Source organism: Dromiciops gliroides, chromosome 1 (assembly GCF_019393635.1).
Source record: "Dromiciops gliroides isolate mDroGli1 chromosome 1, mDroGli1.pri, whole genome shotgun sequence".
Classification (NCBI taxonomy): Eukaryota; Metazoa; Chordata; class Mammalia; order Microbiotheria; family Microbiotheriidae; genus Dromiciops; species Dromiciops gliroides.
In genome coordinates, this window is record NC_057861.1 from 498,335,176 (window position 1) to 498,362,765 (window position 27,590).

The 27,590-nt window shown below is 36.6% G+C and overlaps 1 protein-coding gene across 2 annotated transcripts in view; it reads right to left on the reverse strand.

Moving 5' to 3' along the window:
• The window catches only part of LOC122736585 (aminopeptidase O (putative)), a 495,791-nt gene that overhangs the window by 26,328 nt on the left and 441,873 nt on the right, over nt 1-27,590 (reverse strand). For both annotated transcript variants that reach the window (XM_043978914.1, XM_043978916.1), the window contains one exon: nt 15,487-15,603. In XM_043978914.1, coding sequence (XP_043834849.1) covers nt 15,487-15,603 — 117 coding nt within the window. The remainder of the gene's footprint in view (nt 1-15,486; nt 15,604-27,590) is intronic.

The window sequence follows — 27,590 nt, forward strand, 5'->3', positions numbered from 1 at the left end:
ATGATAAAAATTCAGTTTCATGAAGAATCTGTTTTTTTGGAGGGGGAAATGTTCATGTAGATGTTTGTCTAGATAATAAATAGAAAATGTAAAAAAAAAAAAAGTACTTTCTGGAGTAATCTCCTGTGATTAAAAGTTAACTGTTAAACGTTCTTTCTAAAAACTCAGTAAGAATTTCCATGACTCCAAACACATTAAGCAGATACTCAATAAATGTTGGATTAAATTAATATATTCATTTCCCTGATAAAGTTTATCATTTTAAAGGTAATTTTTATAAGTTTATAATTTAAAAAATTATTAGAAGTGAGTTGGCTGACTGACTTTATCTGCCTTGCCTAGTGCTACATCCTTTTTGATTAGGCAGCATGGCATATGGGAAAGAAAACTGTACCTGGTCTCCTTTAATTGCAACGCCTTCATTCTATTAACTGCCATAAACTTGAACATAATTGTTAACTTCTTTAAGACTGGAATTTCCTCAAGTCTTAAATGCAAATGTAAAAAAATCTAAGTTGCTTATTATTATTATTATTATTATTTGTTGTTGTTGTTGAGCAAATCTCACTGAAACTTTTTATTTGGAATCTACTAAACAAACTCCTGACATTCAGAGCATGTGTTGTGTCATGGCTGATAACAAAGTTAAAAACTTATTGCTGAGGGCAGCTAGGTGGCACAGTGGATAGAGCACCAACCCTGGAGTCAGGAGTACCTGAGTTCAAATCTGACCTCAGACACTTAACACTTGCTGGCTGTGTGACCCTGGGCAAGTCACTTAACTCCAATTGCCTCACTTAAAAAAACAAAACAAAACAAAAACTTATTGCTGAAGAAGCCCATCATGAGCCGTGAGGAGGCACTGACAATCACATGCTGACACTTGCCACCTGTGTGATCATAGGCAAATCATTTAACCTACCTGAACCTTAGTTTCCTCATTTGTTAAATGAGGGGGGTTGGACTAGATGACCTCTGAAAGTGTCTACCATCTATACATTTTTCATCTTATCATAATGGATAAAAATGCAATTTTAAAATCTAAAGCTCATTTTGGTTTAGGTTTCTGTGAGGGTACCTGTGAAAACACACATGTGTTGCCAATCTAAACCTAACACTCTAAAACCTAAAGCTATGGTACAATACTCATGAATAAACAATGCTAAGTGGAAAATACTGATGTGATGGATGTTAAAAGCAAATCTTCTTAATCAGACTTCATTAAGAACCAGAAGGAAGACTCAAATGATCTGGGGTAAAATTACTTTTCTGTACTATATTCCCTTCTAAAAGGGAGAAAAAATGTCTTCCCTATCAAAATTATTACCTATCAAAAGAAGTAGCTCCTCATATGATTATTTGAGCCCATTTATTTTGAACCCAAACCATGTATTTTGATTTAATAGATAATAGATAAATGCTTTCATGCCTTCTGAAAATAATCCATAGACAAATCTTTTTCCAAGGACACCACTGTTAGTGGTTACCAGTAGTGCCAAATCATCACCAAATGTTACGACAATATGATTTTTGATTGATAAATCACTGGCTTTAAATTATTTGTTAACAGGAGGGTACAAAATATTGCGTTTTCCCTTGTTAGTACCAGTCATTCTTGGAAAGGGGGGAAAACAATGAGTCTTATAACTTGCTTGGGTTACCTGACTGGATCTGGCTGCTTGGATTTGGATAGGAACATCTCCATTTAAAATTGCCATCTCCTTGAAAAAGGGGTAGCCTACATGATCTCATTTGAGTTTCACCACAGATGTATGAGGTAGATATTACAGGAATAATTACTCCCATTTTATGAATAAAGGGAAAAATGATTAAGTGACCCATTCTTGGTCGTGCAGTTAGTGTCAGTATCAGGATTTGAACCCGTCTTCCTGACTCCAAGTCCAGATTTCTAAATGTCATTTCCAGAGCTTGGGATACAGAAGGTAGTGTTTTATTATCAACTCTTGCTGGGAATGGGAAGAAGGGTGGCTAAGGAGCTGGCTAGAGATAAACTCTTGCAACAGAGGAGGGCTTAGAACATATAAAATGCCCTGCCTGATTGTAATACATGGGGAGACTTGATAAGCCTGCTTCTAGGCATCTTCTTACACCACCACATCAGAGCAATCACATGCATCTTGAGATTGGTTACTCTTCATTTACTGGGTGGTGACCAAACATTTTGATTGGCTGTTGAGCTGGAAGTGACTATTCACATAAAAGTTTCAAGTAGATGGTTTTCTTGCCTGGTAATTTTTAAGTAAGGAAAAATCAATGGGAGCTGCCAGGTGGGGGAAACTACCTCCCTGTCCCTCAGTGCATGACACCTTTGCTTTCTGTGGTTTCTTCTTTCACAATTTCAGGTGAGTTGCTCTGAGATGGGAGTGTCAAGGTGATCAGTAACAGCCACCAAAGAGGTTCCTTGACAACCAGAACAAGTAGCAGCCCAGTTCGGAGAGGAGCCCAAATGGCAGCCAAGCCCTGTGTGTAATCCAGCCCTGCAAGGTTTGTACCTCAGCAAGGAAACAACTCATGTAATAGCTATGCCATGCTCTGAAGTGAACCTTGTGGCACTCTAAACAGGGAGAAAAGGATGCCCAGTTCAAGAACTAGCTTTAGGTTTCCCATGTTCCCTATGGGGATATTAGTGGATGAATTACAATGGTCACAGACTCCATCGAGGAGTTGTCGTGCAAAGACCAGGGGCCCTGAGCCTTGCTTGCTTGTCTGAGACTGGATTGGGGGGGGGGGCAAGCCAGTGGGATGAAGGGCAGGAAGAGGGCATGCCAGAGCCAGCTCTCTCTTCCAAAGAAAATCATGTTCATTTTGTGGAGTGATATTCAAAACTATAACACTGTTCTATTTTACCAAATGCTAAAAAAGATATTGGGAATTTCTGGCTGAAAATGGAAAAAGAAATTAATCGTGAATGATTTTCCGCAAGCAAGGTTCACAACATACACCTAACCCCAAATGAAAGGCCAAGATCTAAATAGGGTTAATGGAACCTGAACCTCTTTGTCATACTTAGAGGTTAAGCCCTCTGCAAATTCTCAGGAGAAAAAGATGACCAAGCTAGAAATTCAACACAAAAACAACGCTGATCAATGGATAGAGTACCAGATGTTCCCTTTTATTTCCCTCAATTTAGCTTGTTTCCTTGCTGTACAAATGGTTCACCTAACGTCCTATGTTTAGGGGCTAACAAATCAAAATTTTTGTTAAAAAAACCCTCAAAGGTGTCAAAATCTGGAGTACTGGGATTCAAATCAGATTTATTCTAATCAATGTATCACTAAGAAAAAAAATGTGATAACTAAGGTAATGTAGAAAGGATTAGCTATGGCTGGTGGCTTCTAGCCAATTTGTTCACTGTTGGTGCCCTGAGAGATTACTGTGCTCAGAGCGGGTATCATGTTTGACCAGCATGTGGGTAAAGCTAGTTGGACCAGGAAAAAGCAGATCTTTGCCGTTCAAAACTCAGTGGAATAAAATGCAGACCAAGCAGTTCCTACTGGCTTTGAAAATGTATTTTTAGTAGGTCTCCATGAAGAAATGTTTTTCTTTGTAATTATATTAAAATGGTTGTACCTACCAACATAAACATCAGTAAAATCTCAAAGCTGTAGTTATCAGAAAAAGTTGCTCCAGGTTGCTGAAGATTTCTTCATAATGTGTGTTTTAAATTCTACATTCCTCCAACATGCTCACAGCTATGCAAATACCATCACATATGTGTGTGTATATACACACACACACACACACACACATACATACAGATGGTAGGGCTTTATAGATGTTTTTACAAAACCAAAGCCAAGGTTTTCACAGCAATACATTTTTCTTCCCTTTACTGCCCTCAGGTAGCAAACAGCACAGACACTGAAATGGAAGAAAAATACTTTGCCCAGAAAATAATCTGGAATATACACACCGCCTCAAACTTTCATGGGCCAGACCACAAAAGTAGAAATGGGTGCCAATGATCTTTGGCTCTTTTGTATGGTCTGAGCAAATAACTGGTCTATTTTTAGTTCCCATTCTTAGTGGTATTTTTATGTCCTTTAACATAACCCCCCAAATCCCAGTGTGCTATGACATGACAAAAGAATATATAAAACATAGGCCTAAATGGCAGAAAACAACTTTGAAATAAACAGATCCCTAGAAGACACGAAGAAATGTTATTAACCAAAGTGAATTATCTCTTTCAAACTCAGCTACTTGATTGTCCCTTTGTTGGTTTGTCTCTTCTAAGACAGACTTTTACAGTTGTTAACCACAAAAGGCAATTATATTTTTATAAGTTAGATTGGGGAAAAGAAGGGAATCAAAACAGAATTAGCACCATTACAGGGGACAGAGATGACGATGAGAACAAATCACTGAGAGAAAGCAGAACCAGGTTTAACTCTTTTTGCCTCACTTTTCTCTGCCAATAAATATAAACTTTGTACCTGAAAGGACGTAACAAAAAAGGTTAATAGGGAGTTGAGAACCAAGATAAGAAAGGAAAAAAAATAAGAAAACACCTAGCTGCCCTTTAGGAATTCAAGTCATCTGCCCCAATAACAACATCCCTTCATCCTAAAAGAACTGATAGATGCCATTTATTGAGCCAACATCTTGGAGAATGGAAAAGAGTCCACAGGGTTGGAGAATGGCTAACTTTATCATGATTTTCCAAAAAAGGGAAGAAAAAAATATCAATTTATCAGATCTTTACATAGCAATGGGCTTAGTGCAATTCCTTGCATTATTTTTGAATGTATCATTAAAGAGACGGGTAGCTAACAATTAGAAAGGGAGGCAATGACCACCAAGAGCTATGTGTGGCTTTAACAAGAATAGGTCACGTCAGAATAACCTCATTTCCTTTTTTGACAGGGTTACCAGAATGGTAAATCAGGGAATTCTTTAGATGCACTTAGCCTAGATATTAGCAAAGCATGTGATAATCTTTCACACTCCTCTTGTGGACAAAACAAAGAAGCGGGCTAAGCAAGAATCTTTCTTTCTTTCTTTTTTAAATTTTTTTTAAGAATCTTGATAGGAATATGGTTAAACAGCAATTCACCCTACAAAGACTTGGACATTTTATTTGGTTTGGTTGCAAATTCAATGCATCATCAACAGTGTGACATGGTGGTCCACACACAGCAATGTGAACTTAGGTTAAATGGAGAGATGCATACTGTTGATAGAGATAGAGATAGAGAATATTGTTCTTCTTTGCCCCAGTAGGTTAAGATCTAGAGTACTGATTTTGGTCAGTTCTGTCCATCAGATTTTAGGAAGGCCACTGATAAACTGAAGGATGATTAGGATGGTGAAGAGTGACTGATGTACTAGGCATGTTTGGCCTGAAGAAAAGATGACTGGGGTGGGGACATAAATCATTCATTCATTCTAAAGTGCTTGCTACTTGCTATGGGCTGTGTTAGGACCTGGGGACACAGAGACCAAACTGAAGACGGTCATAGCCCTCAAGAAGTCTATATTTTCTTCTGGGAAACAACATAAATGCAGATAAACTCATACAAAGTAATTTCTGTGGGAAAGAACTTGTCACTGGGAAAATTAGAACAGTCCTTATATATCAGGGTCCTGCAATGCTACACGCACGAGTTGTTTTAGTCACATGTGTTCTTGTGTGTGTGCCTGACAAAAGAGATGGTGGTCCTCTCTTTGTGCCCACTCTTACCACCAGTACTGTGTATATTAGTGGGATGATTCACTCTAGATAACTTATGGGGATGTTTTGTAGCTTTTTTTACTATGCTATTTTAATAAATGTCTTAGCTTTGATCTAAAAAAACAAAACAAACAAAAAACCCGTCCTTATAAAGGGAATGACTCTTAAGCTGGCTGAGTCTTGAAAGAAGAGTGGGATCCCACCAGGGAAGAAGTGAAGCAGAAGGTCTTCAGGCATGAGGGACGACAGGCCATACAAAGTTATAGAGATGAGACATGAGATGCTATGTATGGGAAACAAGCTGGATGGTCTGACTGCAACATCAATGGCAGATAGCAGGATAACTTTCAATGATTCAGGAAGGATCATGGAGCCAGATTGTGAAAGGCTTTAAATGCCAGAGAAAGAAGCATAGGTAAGTATTTGAAAGCCAAGAGGGAGCGTCATGTCATCCTGAGGAGCAGTGAGGAGCTCTGGAGTTGGAGAAACTAGTTTGTAGACTAGAGATTCTACTATCTACTACCTGTGTGAACTTGGGCACATTACTTGTCCTTGGTGGCCCTTGTTTTTATAAACTTGATGATTGTGAAGTCTCTTCCAGCTCTAATTCTATGATCTCAATGATTCGGAGTCCCTGGGCTTCTCAAAAAGGGGAGCGAAAGGGTCAATTCTTCAGGCATATCAGTTTTGGACTAAGGGAGAGTCTAGAGGCAGGGTGACCCATTAGGAGTCAACTTCAAGTCTCTGAAGGGCCACCAAGTTGAAATGGAATTAGATGTATCAGCTTGACCCCCAAGGGCAAGACCAGCAATAGTGACTGAAAGAGGCAAGAGCATCTTAAAAGTCAGAGTTTTACAAAAATAGAAAAGGCTGTGTGGGAAGGTAGGGGGCTTCCCCTTACTAGAGATTTACAAGCAAAACGGTGTGGCCACTCATCCACAGGTAGAGGGGATTCTTGTTTGGGTATGGGTTATACTAAATGGATTCTCAAGTCCGTTACAACTCTGTAATTTTATAATTGTGACCATAGTAGACAGTCTACAAAGGGCATTAAATATAGACCTTAAACTTGATTTGTAGAGTTCAGTAAGCTATTTTGAAACAAATGACTGACCACTTTAATAAAATACAACAAAACACTTTTTAAAAACATGAATCTCTTCTGCACATTCTTAAATGGTGAGATTTCTTATAGAAAGTAACAAAATAGACTGAGGCTCATCCCATAAGCACAAATAAAATCCCAACTCATTCCCTTCAAGAAACTTTTAAAATACTATTAGGTTGGGGCAACTAGGTGGCACAGTGGATGAAGCACCAGTCCTGTATTCAGGAGGACCCGAGTTGAAATCTGGCCTCAGACACTTGACACTTACTAGCTGTGTGACCCTGGGCAAGTCACTTAACCCTCATTATCTCACGAAAAAGGGGGGAATACCATTAGGTTGAAAATGAGAGTAGGTTGGTTAGCTTCTTGAAAATGCTGAAGGAACACTCATCAGTATGACATTTAGAGCAACACCTACCCCCTCCCCTCCAACACTTTCCTAGGAAACTATGTGAGGTGGGCCAGGAAGAAGCAGCAGCAGTAACAGCTGACAAAAATATAACAACTCCCATAATGTTTCCAGGAATCTATGAAATACATTCAGGCATTAATTATAGCCAATAAAACGAAAGAGCTAGAAATGGTATACAACTTCTAGCCTTAGAATACTATAACACTCTTTGGTTCAACCTTTAGACAGAAACCAGTAGATAAGTTTAAAATAGTGTTTTCTATATGTAGCTAAGTTGTAAGTATTCTGGCACTAACTACAATCCAGTTTAGCTTTATTTCCCCCTCCTCTCTTATCTTTTAACTGCTTATTGATATCTCCACCAGAGGGCAGGAAAGGGTCAAGGATAGGAGATGAAGCTACAACTAATACTATTTTTATATCTTGACCTTTGTGATGTGGAAGGCCACAGTAGCTTGAGAACGTCTTCATCTGTAAAATGGGGGTAACACTTGTACTACATGCTTTTAAAAAAAACTTAAAGATATGACCCACAAACAAATATGTGAGCTCTTTTTATTAGCAGGGAAGACGACTTCCTTCCTCCCAATATGTCAAGACACGTATTTTTAAAAGGAAGATGAATGAGATTAGGGTAATCTCTTTCTTCCCCTCTTAAATCTATTCTTTTCTGCTCCAAAGCTCTGAAAGAAAAATCAAAATATCCAAAAAGACAAGTATAGTTTCCCCATTTTGAGCTTACTTTAATCTATAACATTAAGTTATGATATTAACTGGAGACAGACTAAGAATCAGATTTATAAAGATACTTTTCTGACCACTTGAGAGAGATGTCTGTGAGGCGCAGCATGGAGTAGTGGATAGAGAGCTGGCCCGGAAGACAAGAGGACCTGGGTTCAAGTCTCACCTCTGGCACATACTGGCTATGTGAACCCTGGGCAAATCACTTCAATTCTCAGTGATGCAGCCAACTATCTAAGACTATAAATCACACACACAAAAAGGTGTCAACCTGCATTAGAGAAGCTAGTCTTCTCACCTAGCAATTCCCTATACTAATGGAATCTAGTGTAGTCCCTATTTTATCTAATCATCTACAACAACCTAATTTGAAGCATACCTTGCAATCTGTAATCTGATTTTAGTCCAGTCAAGAAGACTTCACAAACAAGACTCTTTGTACCTGGGTGGGACTTAGGAAGATACTTGTAGCAAACTGGCACAAGGATGAATGTCTGCAATGCCCCATATGGAAGAAGCACAGGGCACTAGCCTCTTTCAAGATATATCACGTTGCCAGTTGTCACATCTTATTTTTATCTTGAAAAGATAATGCTAATTGCTTCCTCTATTCAAAGGCCAGTTGCACAGTTTTGACCCTTCCCAAGTAAAATTTTACAATATGCCATCTAGGGAACTTTGTTTCTATTTGCTACTACTTTGTGGCTTATTTAAAAATGCTGACATAGAGCTGACTAGCCACAACTCTACCTATTTTTAGGACTCTGTTGAAACAATTTTCAAGAGTGCAAATGTTTTTCTGTGGATAATCCAAGGTGCCACCACTTCATGGTCGCAGTTTCATGGGCCGAACCATATGCAATTAAGCCACTGTTGAAAACTGGTTGGGACAATCTCTAGCTTCTATATAAAGCATCAAAAGGTGACAAGCTTTCTATTTACTTGATGTTCTGTACAGTGCTTAAAAAATAAAGGACTAGGTCTCCACCTAGCTCAGGCTGGAAGTACAATAACCACTCATGGGCCTGATGTTACTGCTGATGGGCTTTACAGAAGCATAATTTTTGACCTGGGCCAACATGCTTCTACTAAGGCAACGTGATGCCAGGGGTTCACTATACTGGGGTGGAAACTTTATTGGTTTGGGCCCTACTGCAGCTCACAACTCTTGAGCTCAAGCAATCCACCAGACTCTGCTTCCTTGGTGGGAGGATGATAGGCATAGACTACCCTATTAGGCATACATACAGAGAGAGAGGAGGGGAGATGGGGAAGGTATTAGAGGAGGAAGAGAATGGGATTGTCCTTTGAACATTTTTTGTGTGTGAGGCAATTGAGGTTAAGTGACTTGCCCAGGGTCACAAAGCTAGCCCCAGGGGAAAAAAATATAGTTAAACATCACTGATTCAAACTAATGGGAGGAGAGGATGGCATACATTGGTTATATGTATGAGTGTGTATAATTGTTTCTATTATGAGTTTAATGTTTTCAAGTACAAATAAACTATATTAATAAAATATTGGTAGGGTGTTATTGATTAGAAGTCCTGAGATAGTCTAATATAGGGCTTCTTTTTTTTTTTAAGTGAGGCAATTGGGGTTAAGTGACTTACCCAGGGTCACACAGCTAGTAAGTGTTAAGTGTCTGAGGCCGGATTTGAACTCAGGCACTCCTGACTCCAGGGCCAATGCTCTATCCACTGCGCCACCCAGCTGCCCCCAATATAGGGCTTCTTAAACCTTTTTCACTCACTACCCCTTTTTACCTGAGAAATTTTAACATGACCCCAGGTATATAGGTATATAAAATAGGAATATCTAACTTTTTACTGTTGTGAAATTTTTCATGATCCCCACATTCAGGTACCCACAGTTTACGAAGATAGGGTCTAATAAAAAAATGTACCAGAATTCTAGAACTTGAGAGCTGAAAGGGATACTGGAAGTCATATAATCTAGTTCTCCCATTTTATAGATAAGGAGAATGAGACTGGGTGATTTGCCCTGTAATTAGGTTGTGGCTGAGCTTTAACCATAACAGTTTTCCCAGCTTCCAGCCCGCTACTCTCTCCATTAGGTATCAAAGTGTAATTTGATATTTATAGTTAATTGTATAGAAATCGTTTGCTTCTAAATGTTTTAAAAACACATGCTTGCTCTAGTAATTCTTAAGACCACATCTATATTTCTTTGTAACTAAGAGAAACAGTACTCCAAATATGGAAATACCATATTAAAAAAATAGTAATACTAATGGCCAGAGTTTAGTAGTTCTCTTGTCAGCTCATCTCTATGGCCAGGCATGGATACGGTGACCACTGAAGTTAACATGGGCCAGACTACTGCTGCTGCCAATACCAAATTATGGGCCTTGGTTTTGATTTCTAGTTGCTTTACTTCCCTTCAAAAGAGGGATAGATTTAAATCTCCTTATTCTGTACGTGAGGAAGATAAGTTCTCAAAGTAGGGCAGCACAGTTAGGTGTCAACCAGAGTAGAAGAGAAGGCGTCACAAAGGTTATATCGGGTAAGGCCAAGTAATTTGATGTAGACACTTCTCTCATTTCCAAAACATCCTTGAAACCAGGACCTCTTAACCAAAACATTCTCATTTTTGGAGGAGGAATAGTATCTGACAGTAACTCACTCTAGCAACTAATAATAAGCCTTTCTCAGAAAGTTCCTTTTCTGAATCATTGTAACTATTTTGCTTTTAAATATACAAATATTTATTAATGTATTTCCTATACAAAAAAGTTTCAAGCTAATCCCCATCACATATTCTAAGGTAGATAAATGGGTGTTATAATTCCAAATTTCATGGAGTTAATGGTAAGAGACTGATACCTCCTAATGCTGGGTCAACAAATGATCAGTGCCCACCTGGAGGTACTTAGCTAGGTGTGGGAATCTTGGACTAAAAAGTAAGGCTATTATTAGGTCACAGTAAGGAATGTGGTACTTAACTTCATCCAGGTTCAAGGCCTATCTAATTATTTTCACAGTTTATAAGAGGAAAAGAATTTTTATTTCAGTAAAAGAGGATCTTGAAAAAATGCTCTTGCTCCAAGGAATAGACGATAATTGCTCTGAAACCTTTATTATCCCCACCTGTGGCCATCTGTTCAAAAACTCCAGCAATGAGGTTATTACTATAAATAATTTTTTTCCTACTGCCTTGCTGCTCTGTTTGGTCAAGATGGACAACTATACAGTTACAGTATGGTGGTTTTTTCCTAGTTCATTAAGCTATATTTATTAAAAATAGGTATCCAAGTAGCATCCTACTCCTAAATTCACTTTCTGCATGTGCAAAGTAGAAGTTATCTGGTAATCTATGGAATGGCCTGGTATGTGTGAATGACCACATCTTGTTCAATTTGCATTCATTCTCTCTTTTTAATATGGAATACAGTATCACTCTACCTAAGCCAAGTTGACCTTATCACAGTTCATTCAAAAAAACTCCATGGAGTGTAAGGGTTTGCACATTCCAGATGGAATGAATGATTAAGTTGGGCTGGGACAGTATTCAAACAGCTAATGGCCAGTAAATACTTGACAAGCCAACGCTATAATAATAATAATGTCATCAAGATGATGATTCTAGGAGAAAGCCATAATTATGTACTCAAAACTCCTGAGCAACAGATGTTATATCCTGCTATTGGACAAAATGAAAAGAGATAGTAAGACTTACTGACCAAGTTCTGCTACTTACTACCAACATCACAAACACCTACACCGCTCCATTCCCACTCCATTTCCCCTCCCAAACAAGAGTAACAACAACAAAAAGATCACTTCTATGGCTGAGACTTCAAATGCTGACGGGGATGAGCATCCAGGAAAGGCAAAGTACTTGTAATGGTCGACAAGTTTCTACCTCCTTGACAGGCTGTTCCAGATTTGCCTGAAGAGCTGCAACTACCATAGCCATTCCTGGTACAACCGTCAGCCTCTAAGGAGCCTATGATCTGCCTAGTTGTCTTAGTCTCAGCATGGAAAACCTCTTCTTCCCTTAGTATGCAACAAGACTTTGGGTTTTTAATAGGGTCTTCATTAAGGATCAAAAGGGAAAATTGAAACGAAATGCAAAATATAGAACTAATGGAGTTTATATAGTATGGAATCTTTGTTGTTATGTCTGACTCTTCATACCCCCATTTGGGATTTTCTTGGCAAAAGATACTGGGGTGGTTTGCCATTTTCTTCTCCAGCTCATTTTACACATAAGGAAACTGAGGCAAACACGGTGAAGTGACTTGCCCAGGGTGACACAGCTAATAAATGTCTGAGGCTGGACTGAACTCAAGAAGACAAGTGACAACAGGCCTGGCACTCAATCCACTGTGCCCCCCAGCTGCTCTCTACTGTGCTGTCACAGACTGGTTTAGCAGACAGCTCTGAGGGGTACCCAGTTCCACTTCTATTTCTTATTTCCATGGTGAGTTAGCTCCTTTACTCACTGTCCTTAGGTCATCATCTAAGCCTAGACTATCAACTTGTTATTTGTTTATTAAGATATGCTACGATTACTTCCTTTTTGCCTACTGTGTTCTTGGCTACTATCTGCTAAGTCTTATGGTGTCGGAATACTACTGGGCCAGAGGCAGGGGCAGTGAAGGGAAATGCACTGGAAAGAAACATCAAGAGCTCTGGCATCCATGGCTGAGAAACGGGAAAAGTAAAATAGATATCTTGAATCCTTGGAAGAGAAGGCAAGGGGGCTCAAAGGACAGAAGTTCCAGGTGTTTTGATCTGGAGTTAAGTGATCAGGGAAGGCCTAATGGAGAGCGACCAGAGCTACTCCCTTTCTGCCTGGACTATTGATTCTATCACAGTGGTCACCCTGAAAATGTGAAATGATTTCAGAGCCACTAATTGGACATCTTAGAGAACTGGGAAATTATTCAACATTAATTCAGAAGGTGGTAATTCTAGACTCAAGAAGACATCTTACCATGCAGATCGTTAATGGTACTGAGCTGGCAAGGGCTGTGCTGAGATAGTGAGCCCAAGACTTGACTTGTACACACAGTAATAACTACAAAGATAAACTTTTCACAAGTTATCGGTCAAAAGAATCTTTCAGCTACCAAAAGTGCCTTCTACAATAGAGAAATGAAATTTAAAAGAACAGGCCATCAAAGCTTTTTTGTAAATTTCTAGAAGTTGATCCACAGCCACAGGTGTCTGGTGAGGAATTACAGGCGTCTACACTAGAGTTCAGGAATGGGAGAGGGGTGTGTGTGTGTCTGTTGTTCCCCAGTTTCATTTTAATGCCATAGCCTAAACTGTCCTGTGCAGTGGCCTAAAGGAACAACACCGTAGTGTTAACAGTGAAAGATTTTCAGCCATTTTCAAATCCTCATTCAATTGGAACAAACCCTCATCCTCCTCTGCTATCTTCTACTACCTACATGGAAAGTAAAAATAACTGGTTTTTGTCCCCAGGGGACATGGATATCTACTGGAAAGAGAGCATCAATCATCAATGAACCACGTTGGCACATATGAAATAAAGTCATACTTCTAACAACCTTCTTACCAAATGACATATAAGCTCAAGCTTTTCTCCAATAAAACATTAACACTTTTCTAACTACAGAGGGAAGGGACACACAATTCAATGCCAGCAGATTTTGAGAGACTACATTTAACCAACAAAGTTTTGGGTAAACACCCTAGTTGGCTAAAATCCTATTATTCTTCCAGATCTACAAGACATTCCAGGGAAATCTAAGTGAGGAACTCATTTTGAACAAGTAAAAATCTTCTGCTCAGGTATGTGATTATGTCTCCGTGAACATTCCCTTAAAAGGGAACTATGTGGCTATGAACTGATGTAAATGAGCCTGATGAAAGCTATAATAGTAACACACTCTAGTTATGTACTTGTTAAAGGTCTGCTCAGACCTCAGTTTCACCTTGAAAAATAAAAGTTGGAGATTGGTGCTGTGTCTTTTGACGTCCATCCTGATTTTACTTTGGGGACTTGAAAACTTTGTAGCACCTCTTCATAACTTTAAAGTTTACGAATTGCACTGGAGCTGAAAAAGTCAGGAGCCATTTTACATCCTTAGAGAAAGGCAGGGAAAAGCAGAACTGCCATCTCACAACTCGCTGGCATCAAATGGCAACTCTGCAGTGACAGCTTTGATCCTACCCCCTTAATTTGTCCACTGCCCATTATAGAATCCTGACATTTCGCTGGTATTCAGCTATGATTAAAATATAGCCTACCTGCTATAAATAGAAATGTCTGTTTGAACACTAATTAAAAATAACAGTCTGGCATTTGGAAACTCATATAAACAAAATTTAAAAAGCTGAAATAAACAGCAACAGTTAAGATGTTGGCCTGTCCTTATTGGGGAAAAGCTATATCCTTGCACCCTGGAGTTCTTCAATTAACATTTGAATATATGGGGGTTCTGAGAGGAACTAACTACGATGTCCAGCTTACTGTTTTAATCTAAAAGTAATGAGCCAGTTTTCTCAATATCTCTCAAATTTAATTATTATCATACAATTCCAATTATAATTTGATAAAGTGGGCATGGTGACTTTCTATAGTATTTAGAGCGGTTTTTAATTAGACACAATTCAAACAGTTAATTTTTGAAGGTTTAGTTACTCATGTAGGAAATTTAGATCTTTCAAAAGGGCATGGCACTTAATAAGCACATTTTTCTGATAGCTGCAGGGAATTCCATCTTAAATCTGTTTCACATAAGATTTCCCTTTTTACTGTCTTCATTTTCTTCCTATGATTATTAAGCAGCTGCAACATTCACTGAATACATTAATTATCACAAAACTATTCACCCAAGGGCTACATTGCATTCCCATTCCTCCTTCCCATACACAGGTTAGGCTAAACAAAGAATAATTTTAAGGATAAAATAATTTTGTTTTCCCATGAATGTCCAGTCTTACTTTTCAAACATGTCTTTGATAGCTTTAGCTTTCATTTCCTTTACATATGGTCCCCTTCCTGTCCTAACTAAATGCAAACAACAAGTTCTAACAAATTCTGTCCAAGATTTATTCATGTGTAACAGCATCTCACTTCTGCCAACCTGCAAGATCACACCCACCCCACCCTAACTTTATAATTCAAAACCATTACAGGATATGATGTGTACCTATGTACCAGACATCCTCCCATTTCTGTCTCTGCCTGCTTATTATCCCCTGAGGACACACATGTGAGTGTTCATAATTTAAGTTATGAAAATGGCTAGGGATCTTGAAAAGCCCAAACAAGTGAAACCATCATTAAGTGCAATGCCATAGTGTATAGGTAACACGAAGGAGGTTAATATTGCACATAGGCAAGCACAACCAGAAAGCAGATTAAGCACACATTTCTTGTCCCTTCTTCAAAAATAAAACAAATAGTTACAGCTTTTGCTAATGGAAAAAAGTAGCTTGAATAGCCCAGGGTTCTAATGGAATGCCAACATTCCTAGCCAATAGCTCAGACACTCTGTTTAATATCTCAGTGGGGCTGTTAATGAATTACCTCTGCATCCTGCTCCCGGAGGTGGTACTTTTTCTCTAGGCTCTGCAGAATTCTGGGACATAATGTCTTCTCCTCTAGCAGAGACTCCAGAAGTAAGACCAGCTGGTCTGGAAGAAGCTAAGAGTAAAATAAAATGTATTATGAGAATAGAACTTAGTTTACCGAGTAATTAAATGAAAGCATACCAAAGACAACAAGTCTAGGGTAACCTGCATAATTATAGTATGTGTCTAAAATATGGGAGACTTTAGAGTTGACTTTTGTAAAACCTCTGAATTCTAAAAGACTCCATTCTAGGGCCTAATTAAACCTCATTTTCCATGGCTTTTCATTTCATTTCTATTTTTAGAAATGACAAAAACCATGTTTATTTTAATGAACCATTATCATGGTTTATTAGGTACCTTCCTCTATGGAATGCCTATGTTAAAATAATGCCATTTTGCTGGGAGGGGAAAAGAAATAGAAAAAAATCATTTTAAGTGTATATTTTTAAGAGCCCACCCAATTTTAGGCACAGCAGTAGGGAAGAGGCTGTCATTCATTTTTCTAAAAATGAGACTCTGAAAAATGCTAATAAAATATGTAATATGTTAGGACACAGGCACAATGTCCCAGGACCTTCCTACTGCATACATAAACACACATATAGTACAATATATACTAAATATTTGATTCTGACCTTAAACAAAACTTGACAATTCAAGAAAATAAAGGCCAATGGAAACAAAAACATAAGGAACGCAAGAGTTTTTAAATGCTTCCTCTACAATAATATTGTATAAACAAATAATTTATTCATAAATAAGCCCATTTAAAAATATATTCAAGGATCAAAAAACATCTATTGTCTAGACTCTTGACAGGCAACTGGACAACCCATAGAGATTGTCCATCAAAGTATGTGTGCACATGTGCAGATGTGTATATATAGATTATAGATATTGCAAATGGACATTGAGGTAGGCTAAAAAATGAGCAACAGAAAGAATGGGCTAAATTTCCTTTGGGAAACTTTAAAGTTCTTTTAATGATTCTGAACTTCTCCCTGAAACAAAGGCTCATCTTTTTAACTCCAATATTCTTTTGGTAACAGTCTGTAACTGTTGAGTCATGTAATACTATAATCTCTTAAGAACTGAAATTAGGGATCACCTGAAGGGCATGATAGGAATGAAAAGGTTATATATTACAAACAAGTAATTATGAAAGAGAATCATGTTATTGAAGAAATATACCTGAAAGAGAATATTGGTTGGTGACATAATTGAGAACAAGTGATAATTGATGGGTCAGTTAGCATGCTCTACTGGCATCCCCTGGAATGTCAGGAGAACTTGAAGAAAACCACTAGCTTGTTGGGTGGATTCCTTCCAGCAAACTTATGAGAAAATGGGCAAGAGTCAAACCTTAGACAATATGGGCTGGTATAGATGGGTTACAACCAATAATGGAGAAAACCCTCTATCAGTGAGATCACAGATCCACTGGAATACTGGAATGTCCCATCCAATTAAAACACAAAGATTTGGATCCAAAGGTAACAAGTCTATCATTAACCACTGGAATAAGCAAAAGGACTCCGCTAGTGTGAACAAAACCTTCTGACAGGACCAACAAGGTTTTGTCTCTGGACTCACAGAATTCTTCACTAGCACTTTCCTTCCCACTTTTTAGAATTACACCTTTTTGATATTTATTAAATGCCTTGTAAAGACAAAATTTCAACATAAAAGCTGTTATTTTTAAGGCTTTAGGTTACACAATTAAAGTTTATGAGATTTTAAAGAAGGAAACAATTCGAGATGTTTAAGATACAGACTCCTGGGGTACCAGTTTTTCCTCTATCCCTATGCTTTCTTCTTCTTTTTAAAACAAATATATATGGAGTGACTACTGCATTCAGGGCCTTATGGTGGTTACTGCAGGTGACAGAAAGATCCTGTTTCAGATATTTCCTTGCCATGTGATTATAGACAAGTGGCCTAATCTCTTTGAGCCTCAATTTCCACATCTATAAAACACTGATAATATCTATAGTACTTTACAAGGTTGTTATGAAGACCCAATAAAAATGTATGTAAAACACTTTCTCAACTTTTGTTTAAGCATTATATAAATATCAGGTATGATTATTAGTACAGTGTCAGAAAAATGCACAGTCTTTCGGGGTTGGCAAGTAGTGTGACTTGGTTGGTACCCAGAGTAATTATGTCTGGAAGAGTAGGCCGAGGCCAGACTTGAAAGCTATGAATATCCTCTTACAAAGGTATTTTACAAAATATAAGTTGTATACACACACATTGACCCTAGAAAATCAGCAACAGGAAGACAGGAAAATGGCTGACCTGTCTTTCACAATACCTATAAAGCATTATACTGTTGCTGAATATCAGTTATCTATAGGGAACCCTTCCCTTATTTGGGAAACAAATACAAACAAACTATAAATTTCCAATTCTGATAACTTCAGAAAATAAAAGGGCGAGAAGAAAAGCTACTACCTTTAACTTTACTGTTCTGTGCAGCCTCAACAAAGAGCTATTGTTAGAAGTCAAGTTTGGGAACTGATTTAGAATAATCTAATTCAATTCAACTTATAAAAGGTAAAGAAACCCTAAGTTACCTAGTTAGCTCAACAAAACTTCAATTATATGTAGTTACATGAATTTCTGTGCCAAACCAATTAAAAAACTGTTCCATCTTTTTCAAACTTGATTGTATCAAAAGAAGACAAAGGATCTGAATCTCAATCCCAGCTCAACTACTTACTGTGAACATTTTGCAAGCCACTTAACCTCTCTCTAGCCTCAGTTTCCTTTAAGTAAAATGAGGTTAGACTAGATGATCTTTGAAGACTCTTCTAGCTATAATAACCTATGTTCCAAGACCTGCTGGTCTGACACTTAAGTTCTACCCATTATATAAACGTGAATTCAGTATTATATCTAAAAGAATTATTGATGGTTTTTCCAACAAATTTCATTCAAAGAAAATATTTAAGACTAAATCATACTTCTGAACAGGCGATTGTAAGTTTGGGAGGATGGGAGGAAACTGGCAGTTCTTTAATTACAAATATCTTGGTGGGCATAAACTTCAAACTTTGTCCTTAACTAAAAAGCTAAAAGATAACAGACATACACATACAAGCACATTCCTTCAACTTTTCCCCCTTTCGGCAACAGGGAACAGGTCTGCTGGATGCAAGACCCAGCTTGTTCAAAGAAGGGCAAAATTCAATGTGGGATCTTTATAAATACAATGAATACATTCCATACTAATGTTTGCAGACTTCTTTCCAGTTCCTTGGAGTAGAATTGTATGAATTACCCTACATGACAAATAAATTGTATCCATCTGTCCTTTAATTGTTCAAAAGTTTGTATCCTTTGCCTCCCTCCCCCCCACCTTTTACATTTAGGGAGAAATGCATTTTTTCTAAACAAATGGATACAGTGAAACACAGATTTAGGATTCTTTAATGAATGCTTTAAATTAATTCTATTTTACATTCCTTGATTTTTAAATTATGCTAATTTCAATGTCTTCCTGCTATTTTAAAAAGAATTTCAGGCTTCCTAAAAGTGTTTCAAAGCAAAATGTCACATAAATAGCTCACTATGTAAGGGTACCTCATAACTAAGAGAAATATGGCAAAAATAAAAATGTTTAAAAACAGTCAAAGGATTTCTTATACTATTAAATATGTTCAGAATACAGTATTGTATTGTGATGGGAATCTCTTCCTGGCAGCTGCTGTGATGGTAATGGGAGACATATTCATTCTGTACATGTTCTACTCCCACCCATGTAAAAATCAAATTACTTTAATTTCACAAGACTTTTAGGGCAACTGTGTTTTGGTATACCAATACTGGGACAGATATAGCCTCAATTTTGTTACCAAATAATCAAGAAAAAAATTTTAAGCATTCTGAGCAGTATCTTCCATTGCCTTCAACGTGACTAATATTACTTTCCTTTTCCTTATGGTTCACAAGCATATCTAAACAGTGACAGGAATAGAAATCTGTTTTCCTTTACTTGACAAACAAGAATTTTTTTTTTGCACTGGTTTTTTTCCATGTGAAGACCAGGCCAGTACTTTTAAAATTCATCTGACTCAAAACCTCAACCAAAATAAGTCTGTGGAACACCAACATTGCGTGTGTACTTGAAAGACAGAGTCTCATAAAACCATAAAACTTGTTCTGACAAAAACAGAAAAATATAATGCTTAGTTCCATCAGCCAACTACAAATGCCATTTATTGGCACTTCAAAGCTTTCTACTCTTGCCCTAAATGTGGAGAATGCCACAGTTTCTAATTAATGAGAAAGGAGGAAAAAAGTTTGTCTTGTATTTTTCTCATCAGCCAACTTAGTGGTAAAGCAAAACCACAAGGCTCTGAATGGCTTGGAGGAGTTTCTGCATAGGCCCTTGGAAAGAAAATAAGAATTTTCCAAACCCATCTCAACCTGCAAGAAGTACAAAGAAAACAAACTGTGACGCTTCAAAAACTCTTAGTGATGTTACAAGGTCATCAAACCTGGCTCCCAGAAGACCACCCACACAAATGAGGTTGCTGTTATTTCTTGCATGAACATAATGCAATAAACGCCAGGATCCCCTCTTTCCCCAGAAAAATGTCACTGAAATATATGACTACTGACCTTTCACAGGCATGAAACATGACATGGCACTATGGGCCTGAACATCCCCAGCCGCCTGCCACTGCCTGTCCTGTCCCCCAAAGTGAGGGTAGAAATCAGTAAAGGAATACAGCTGGTCGGCTGAATATCTTATCTGCTCCAGCCTGCCCTTGAATGAAGTCATTGAAAACCTCCTCAGAGGGGAAATGTGCCTCGGACTAATGCAAGCAGCCGATTGACAGTGGAGTGATTTCTATTATTACTCCATTATCACACTGGGATCTGTGCCTAAATGAGGCAGACTTCCTCCCTGATGCCGTTTCCTTTTATCCTGGCTGGAGACTAAAAGGGGATCAATGGGAGCAATACATATGATGTCACTTCAATTTACAGCTATTGCCTTCCTCTCTATTGTTCTCTGTCTCACATACATAGATAGATCAATTCTTCCCAAAAATGGTTAAAAAATGCTTAGAGAGACGTCTTCTCCCAGAAAAGGGTTCTCTGCTATATTTGTCTATGTTACTAGGGCAGGAACTGTTTACACTGAGCAAAAACAGAAGAAACGGGGAGGGGGGTGAGGATCTCAAATTCTCTTGTATACTGAAGATTTGCTGGCTGAAATTCAACACAAACAAGGCCCAAACCAGAATTAAAGCAATATGACCTTTGAAAATCATACACAGAAGAGCTTTTAGATGCAATGACACAATAGAAACCAGTAGTTTTCCTTTCCCCTTGGATTAAGAAGGTAATCGCACAGACAGAAAATGCTTCTTTCATTTAACTTTTACAAGAGTTCCCTCAAAGTCTAAAAATTCCTTCCCAGACTTGTCAGAAAACAAGACTCCCCCCACATCATCTACCCACACACCCACTGACCATTCATCAATAGCTGTGAGAATGAGTCTCATTCATATATTTTCCACATCAATGGAGATAAGAAAACCCAGGTACTGGTATATCAGGTAGAGTTCAGGCACAAGACCATCTTGATCCGAACAAAAAAAGAAAGACAGAAGGGGGGGGGGGAGGAAAAAGAAAGAAGGTAAGAGAGAAAGAAAGAAAAAGAGAGACAGACAAAAGCCAGCCTTTCAAGGACCATAAGTCTATGTATGGACATTCTACCTTCAGGGTTGTTTTTCTGGTAGATATAATTAGACACAATTTTCTTAAAACAAAAAAGTACCTCTTCACAAACGTTCAAAAAGTTATAGACAACATCTTACAATTAACAACCATCCATCCTTTCGCCCTCACTTCTACCTAATAAAACACTGGAAAGGCCTTTCCTAGTTTTACCTAAAATAATGTTTGTAAACGTTGTCCACTTTCATCTCTATTGTGAGGTCTTTTAATGAAAGCAAAGCTTTATCCCCCTTAGTGTTATCAAATAACATGAACAAAGCATCTATACAAACAGCTGCTATTAACTAGGATACTGTGATAGGATGTTTTAAATGCAGTGTGTCTCAAGATTTAATCTGAAGCAATATTAAGGACAGAAGAAACAAAATCAGTGTGGCGTGCTACTAAAACAAAAATTCTTGGAGGTGAAATTAACAACAAAATGTGCCTAAAATTTTTTTTAAATTGTTTAAGGGTGAATCCAGTCTAAGTCTGTAGTGGTTTTTATTTGTGTCTTATCTAGACTGATACTCTACTACACTGCAAATCCTATGAAGGCACAGACCCCCATTTAATCTAAACTTTCTATATCACTTAGCACCTAGCATAAAAGCTACACACAGTAGGGACTTAGTAAATGTCTGCTGTATGCATGATATTTTTGACACTGAAACAGATAAATAACAATTAAAATGCATAGAACTGTAGTATTGTTTTCAAAATTTAAGAAAAAAATCAATTAGGCAAACATGAGGTACCAAGGTTTCTATGATTTACCAAGTTGTTAATGTAAATTGTTTAATTATTACTAAACATTGAGATTTTGTATGTTTGCAATTGATTTCTGAAGACAATCTAAAGTGATTTTTTAAAGCACCCATAAACTAATTTTTAAAAAAGAAAAGACAAAAAAGAAAAAAAAAAGACAATGCTGACCAATGCAAAGAAATCTTTAGATGGTAAACTCCACATAGAAGATAAAGAAGCATGCCGAATTATTTTAACAACAGAATCCAAGCACAAATAGGCTACTGCAAATGCAAGTCAAATCATATGGAAAATACTATTTCCAGAAGTAACAAGGGTTACTTTTGATAATTAATTTGTCATAAACATTAAGCATATGATGAGGATGATAATTGCTAGTATTTATACAGTGCTTTAAAGGTTTGCAAAACACTTCATATTATGTAACTTAAAATCATTTTTCATCATAGGTGTATAGAGAGTGTCTATTAAAAGGTTTCAATACTAAAAGGATTAAAATAATGAATGCTTTATTTCCCTTGATTACCTTTTTTTGTTATCTACATTCTATATAATCCAGTGTAAACCTTCCCTCTTCCTAAAAGCCATTTATAACAATCTACTATATTTTGGGATACTGGGGGGGGGGGAAGAGCTTTTTAAATGCTAAAATTGAGAATTTACAAGTACTGTTGGAAAGAAACTTACCATCTTTAGTGATAGTGGTATATTTTTAAAAAAGAATTTTCTCTTGTAATATCCACAGGCAAAGTGACCAAAAAGAGTCCATTTTATGAGTTTAAGACTCATAAAAGAAAGTCTCTTTTTAAAAGACAACTGTAACTTCCTATGCCTTTCACTCTCTGCGTATTCCTATGATAGCATGTTTTAATGTATTGTTTTTCTTATTTTTACAAAAAATATACATTTTCTTTAGTAGCCCCAAAGTACTATTTTTAATTCATTTAAAATTTTCAAAGCTATATTTAGATAATAAAGTTTTACTCTAATTGTGACCATGTATTAATCGAATATCACTTTGAATACACACTAAAAACTTTTTTTAAAAAAACATCTTCCTAATTTTTTAGTGAAGTGATATCCTGATAGTGATTCAAAGGTTCCAGAAGTATTAATAAAACTTAACCATAAGAGAACTGTACTGTATATAAATTAGGTGGGAATCTACCTTACTAAAATCTTTACATTCTCTTACCAGCCATCTTGCATTAGCAGTTTCATTACCTTTAAAAATTTTTTCATTTTTAAAGGGCAGCTGACGCCAATAATTAATAAGATGAAACATGTTTTATTAAACCATGTTGCAAAATATTTTCCAATAATTTACTTAATGGACAGAAGATTCACTTAAGAAAAAGTCCAACATCTGCAATCCAATCTAAGTGCACTGAAACATCATAAATGATTAAACCTATATGCTTTAATGAAGTGCTGAGCCAGCAAAATGGACACCAGGTGGCTTCTAATGCAGGTTTAGTCAGGTTCTATCTAGCCCCAGTGTTCACAAAGAAATGTTTCATCATAACTTTACCCTTGAGCATAACTGCATTTCAAAAATAATATATAATTTAAAAACGTTCAACTTCAAAAGTCTATTCATACAAGTATACATATAGTATTAATCAGAAACATAAGTGATGAACAAATTTTACACATTGGGAAAGAAATACCATTACGATTGTGTTCTCCTTCCAATCAGATGCAATGCTGAGAATATTTGAGAGCTGCATTTAAAGGACAGTGGAGTTAAGGATTACGTTTAAAAAAAAAACCTTTGCTATTGAAACTCTCAATTCAAACAAAGAACTACTGTTTTTAATACTTTTCCAAAATGCTAAAAAAAAAAAGCTATAAAAATTTAAATCATTTTGAAGACCTTAAAGTGCTATGTAAATGTGAGTCAATATCATTATCCTATATCCTAAGTTGTGTGAATCATGAACTTTGTATTGTAAATGAAAGACTATTTGCTGGGGGGGGGGGCAGAAATCAGCATGTACCATCCCCTTTTTTCCCCCAAGAGAGATATAGTTTTATTTCTTACCTGGCCTTCATATTGAACTATCTTACTATGGTGGAAATAAACTCACCCCACAAAGCACCTCTAAATTAATGTGTCCATGTGGAAAAATTTTTGGACAAATATCATCTCTAAGACTATTCAGCCCCTAAAGAGAATGTCTCATTAAACAAGTATAAATAAAAGGAAATGCTTTTTGAGATCCCATGGACATTGTTATCTTAGGTACGATGTGTATAAACATAGTAAGAACCTTTTCACCCTCTATTTTTAAAGGAAAAAGTTCTTTTATTAAATGAAACTGCTCTTTTAGACTCAGATGCCTAAAAAACATTCACGCTTTTCAACACCTAGCTTACTCAATATGAAATGTGATTAGTTGGTGCTGCTTGTAGTTACTGCCCATTTGGCTAGAATATCCAGGGAGTTGTTATTCCATGTTTTTGTAGTTTATCCATAGTTAATTTAGGTTTCTGTACACCTAAATTCTGGTCCAGAAAAGATTCTCATTTCTTCTACGTGTGAGTAACACACACACACACATACTCACACTCACTCTAATTATAACTCTGCAAATACATATTGTAAAGGACCAGGTTATTGAATTATCAACTATCACCTAGGAATACCTTAAAGGAAGTAGATACTCTTCTTCAATGTTAACCAAGATAATTGTTTCTTAAAGGTACTTAAAAGCAAATAAAAAGAAACCATAATCCACATAGCCATTGCATCTGGTTCATGCATGCCAACACAAAAACTGCCCATCAGTTTCTGTTGTCGTCACTTTATTAAAAGTAGGAATGTACACAAAATACAAGTATAGCATATTACAGAAAAATATTTTAATGATAATACTAACAAGATATGGAAGGTGTTTGAGGAAGGAAAGAACGGTAAATAGACTGGTAAAGAGAAGTAAATGACTAATACAGGGCACAGAATAGATAACTGATCTAGGAATAAAGTTTTCCTTTGGGGCCTTTTTGCTATGTTTCTGAAATATATTAACTTTTCTATAACTCCTAAACCCAAAGATACAGCCTAAATATCTTATCAGTGGGATTCTGGCTACTAGTATTATTTCTGTAGTTTTCCTACAAAAGCCAAACTAAAATCAAATCTTGCATGCATGCCTTTCAATTGCAAGGTAGTTTCTATTCTATGGGATTCCACAGACACATAACTCAAATATTTAGTGTTTAACTGTGGTTGATTAGAAGGAAGGGGTGTGCTTTGGAGGAGGAGAAGAAAAAAAAAGAACAACAGGAATTGCTGCTGAAGGAGAAAAAGATATTTTTTATTAATACCCAATTCTTCTGTTTAGTCTCCTATTTCATAACACGAGCAGTATGTCTAAAGTTCAGAAAGAAAACATACCTAACTCAAATTATGAACACCTTTGGGTTCCATCCCAGATGTTTTATACCCTCTTCTGGCTTAATTTAGAAAAATTTTATATGACACAGATTGATATTAACTGGGGGTACCTTAAAATTTATAGAAATGCGTATTGCTGAAAGGTATTAAGAGGGTGAACATTCAATGGAAAATACAGACTAGGAATTCTACTGACTTATGAGAACCAAAAAGGAGGCTTTTAATGTCTTCCTAGCTTTCTTCCCTCTCCAAATACAACAGCTCACTTGGAAAGAAAAACTGCCTGGCATCTACTATGGAAGAAAAAGGACTGGCTCCTGGATGCTGATACTGTGAGTAGGTACTCACACACACAAATAAGAAACATTGAAAGTTATGGAGACAAGACAAAGAAGCTAAATTTGACTGCACAGTAGTTGTGGGGTCTCTATACCCTAATGGTTAAAAAGTTCAAAAAATTAAAACACTGCAATTCAGAAGCTATTTACCAGTGGAGAAAACTGATTGAAACCATGCGCTTTAACACAAATTAGAAAAAATGTTGGAAAGGACAAAGCTCAAAATTTAATGATTCAAGAGAATTCAAACAATATAATCTTACATCTAATTTGCGCAATCACTTGTAAACAAGTTCAGCTTAAACTCATTACATTGTGAAGCAGCCAGAAGGTTACATAGTACCAGGAAATTTGAAAGGTTGCCTTATTCACTGCCCTAGAAATATACTCCAGGTCAAGGTATCAAAATGCATTCGATGGATTAAAGTCTAAAAAAAGTGGAAAGGATCATTACTAATAGTAGCTAATTATGGACTTAACTCAAATATGAATAAGATACCCCTTTCATAAACATCTGCAACAGTGTGGTTAAAACTGAGCTGTGTTTTCCACTGTAAGCCATAATTCTTGGTTAGTTACAATCTTAGCCATAAATATATCCCTAAAAATGGCAATTAAGATTTTTAAACTGCTTGGTGTTTAAAAATTATTAGTGAATAATACAATTATATATTAGTGAATAATACAGAAAATACTACCTAATTAATGATTTTTCTGGTTGTCTAAATTTTTTTCACTTAAAATACCCAATCTAAGGAATCAGAAATGTAATTCTCCATATCCCTCTCCACATACCCCCATCTTCTAAAATGTACAGTTTCACTTGGAGTCTTTTAAAAACCCTGTTTTATATATTATGTTTCTGAAATAGTTTTCAGGATAATTTCATGTATAATTTGGATAGCAAAAAGACTGTCCCCATGCAGTGACGTTGCACATTTAAATGAATTTCTATGTTTACATTTTTAGTATATAAAACAGTGAGACCAATCATAGCCTATATGATGCTTTGTTGACAGTGAAACTTTATTCAATTATGCAAAAAATCTATATGATTGACATAAGTATTCATAATTATAATAAAAACTTGATACCATCTTACGGCAGGAATAAAAGCTGAAAACATTTTGTAGATGCCACACTGGGTTATTTAAAATGACAGAATTCCTACTATATACAGAATATACATGAGCACAATCAGAAGGCTAGCTGGTCAACTAATTTGATGGTATAGGTATTCACTTTGGATTTTTACAATTATTGAAGCAGTTATATTTCCTACTTTAAAAAAATAAATGTCAATCTGTTCAAGATCATCCCAACTTTTGTTTATATTCAAAGTGAAGCAACTAATGAAATACCAAGGTGTTCATACAGACAATAGAGAAAGTAAAGTTTTCTTAAGGAAACCACAAGCTCATAATTCTAGAAGTGGATAAGATCTTAAAGGTGATCTAGTTCAACCTCCTAATTTTAGAGATGAAGAAACCGATGCTCAGTGTTTAAATGATCTGCCCAAGATAATATGTGTAGTAAGAAAAATGGGATTCAAACTCAGATCCAACTTCGGAATCTTTTCAAGAAATATGCTAAGTATTGAGATTATGTACAGGGACGGGGGTGGGGGGGTGGGGAGAGTGCAGGAATATTCATCAGGACTAAAGGGTGAATGAGGTAATTTCAGGGGGAAAAAAGCCCAATTCTAAACTTTTACAAATTGGTTACATAAGAATCTGTTTTGTAGGAATAATTTAAGTTATTCTTACTATTTTTATTCTTGGGATGGCAAAGTCACTTGAATCAAATTATTTTAAA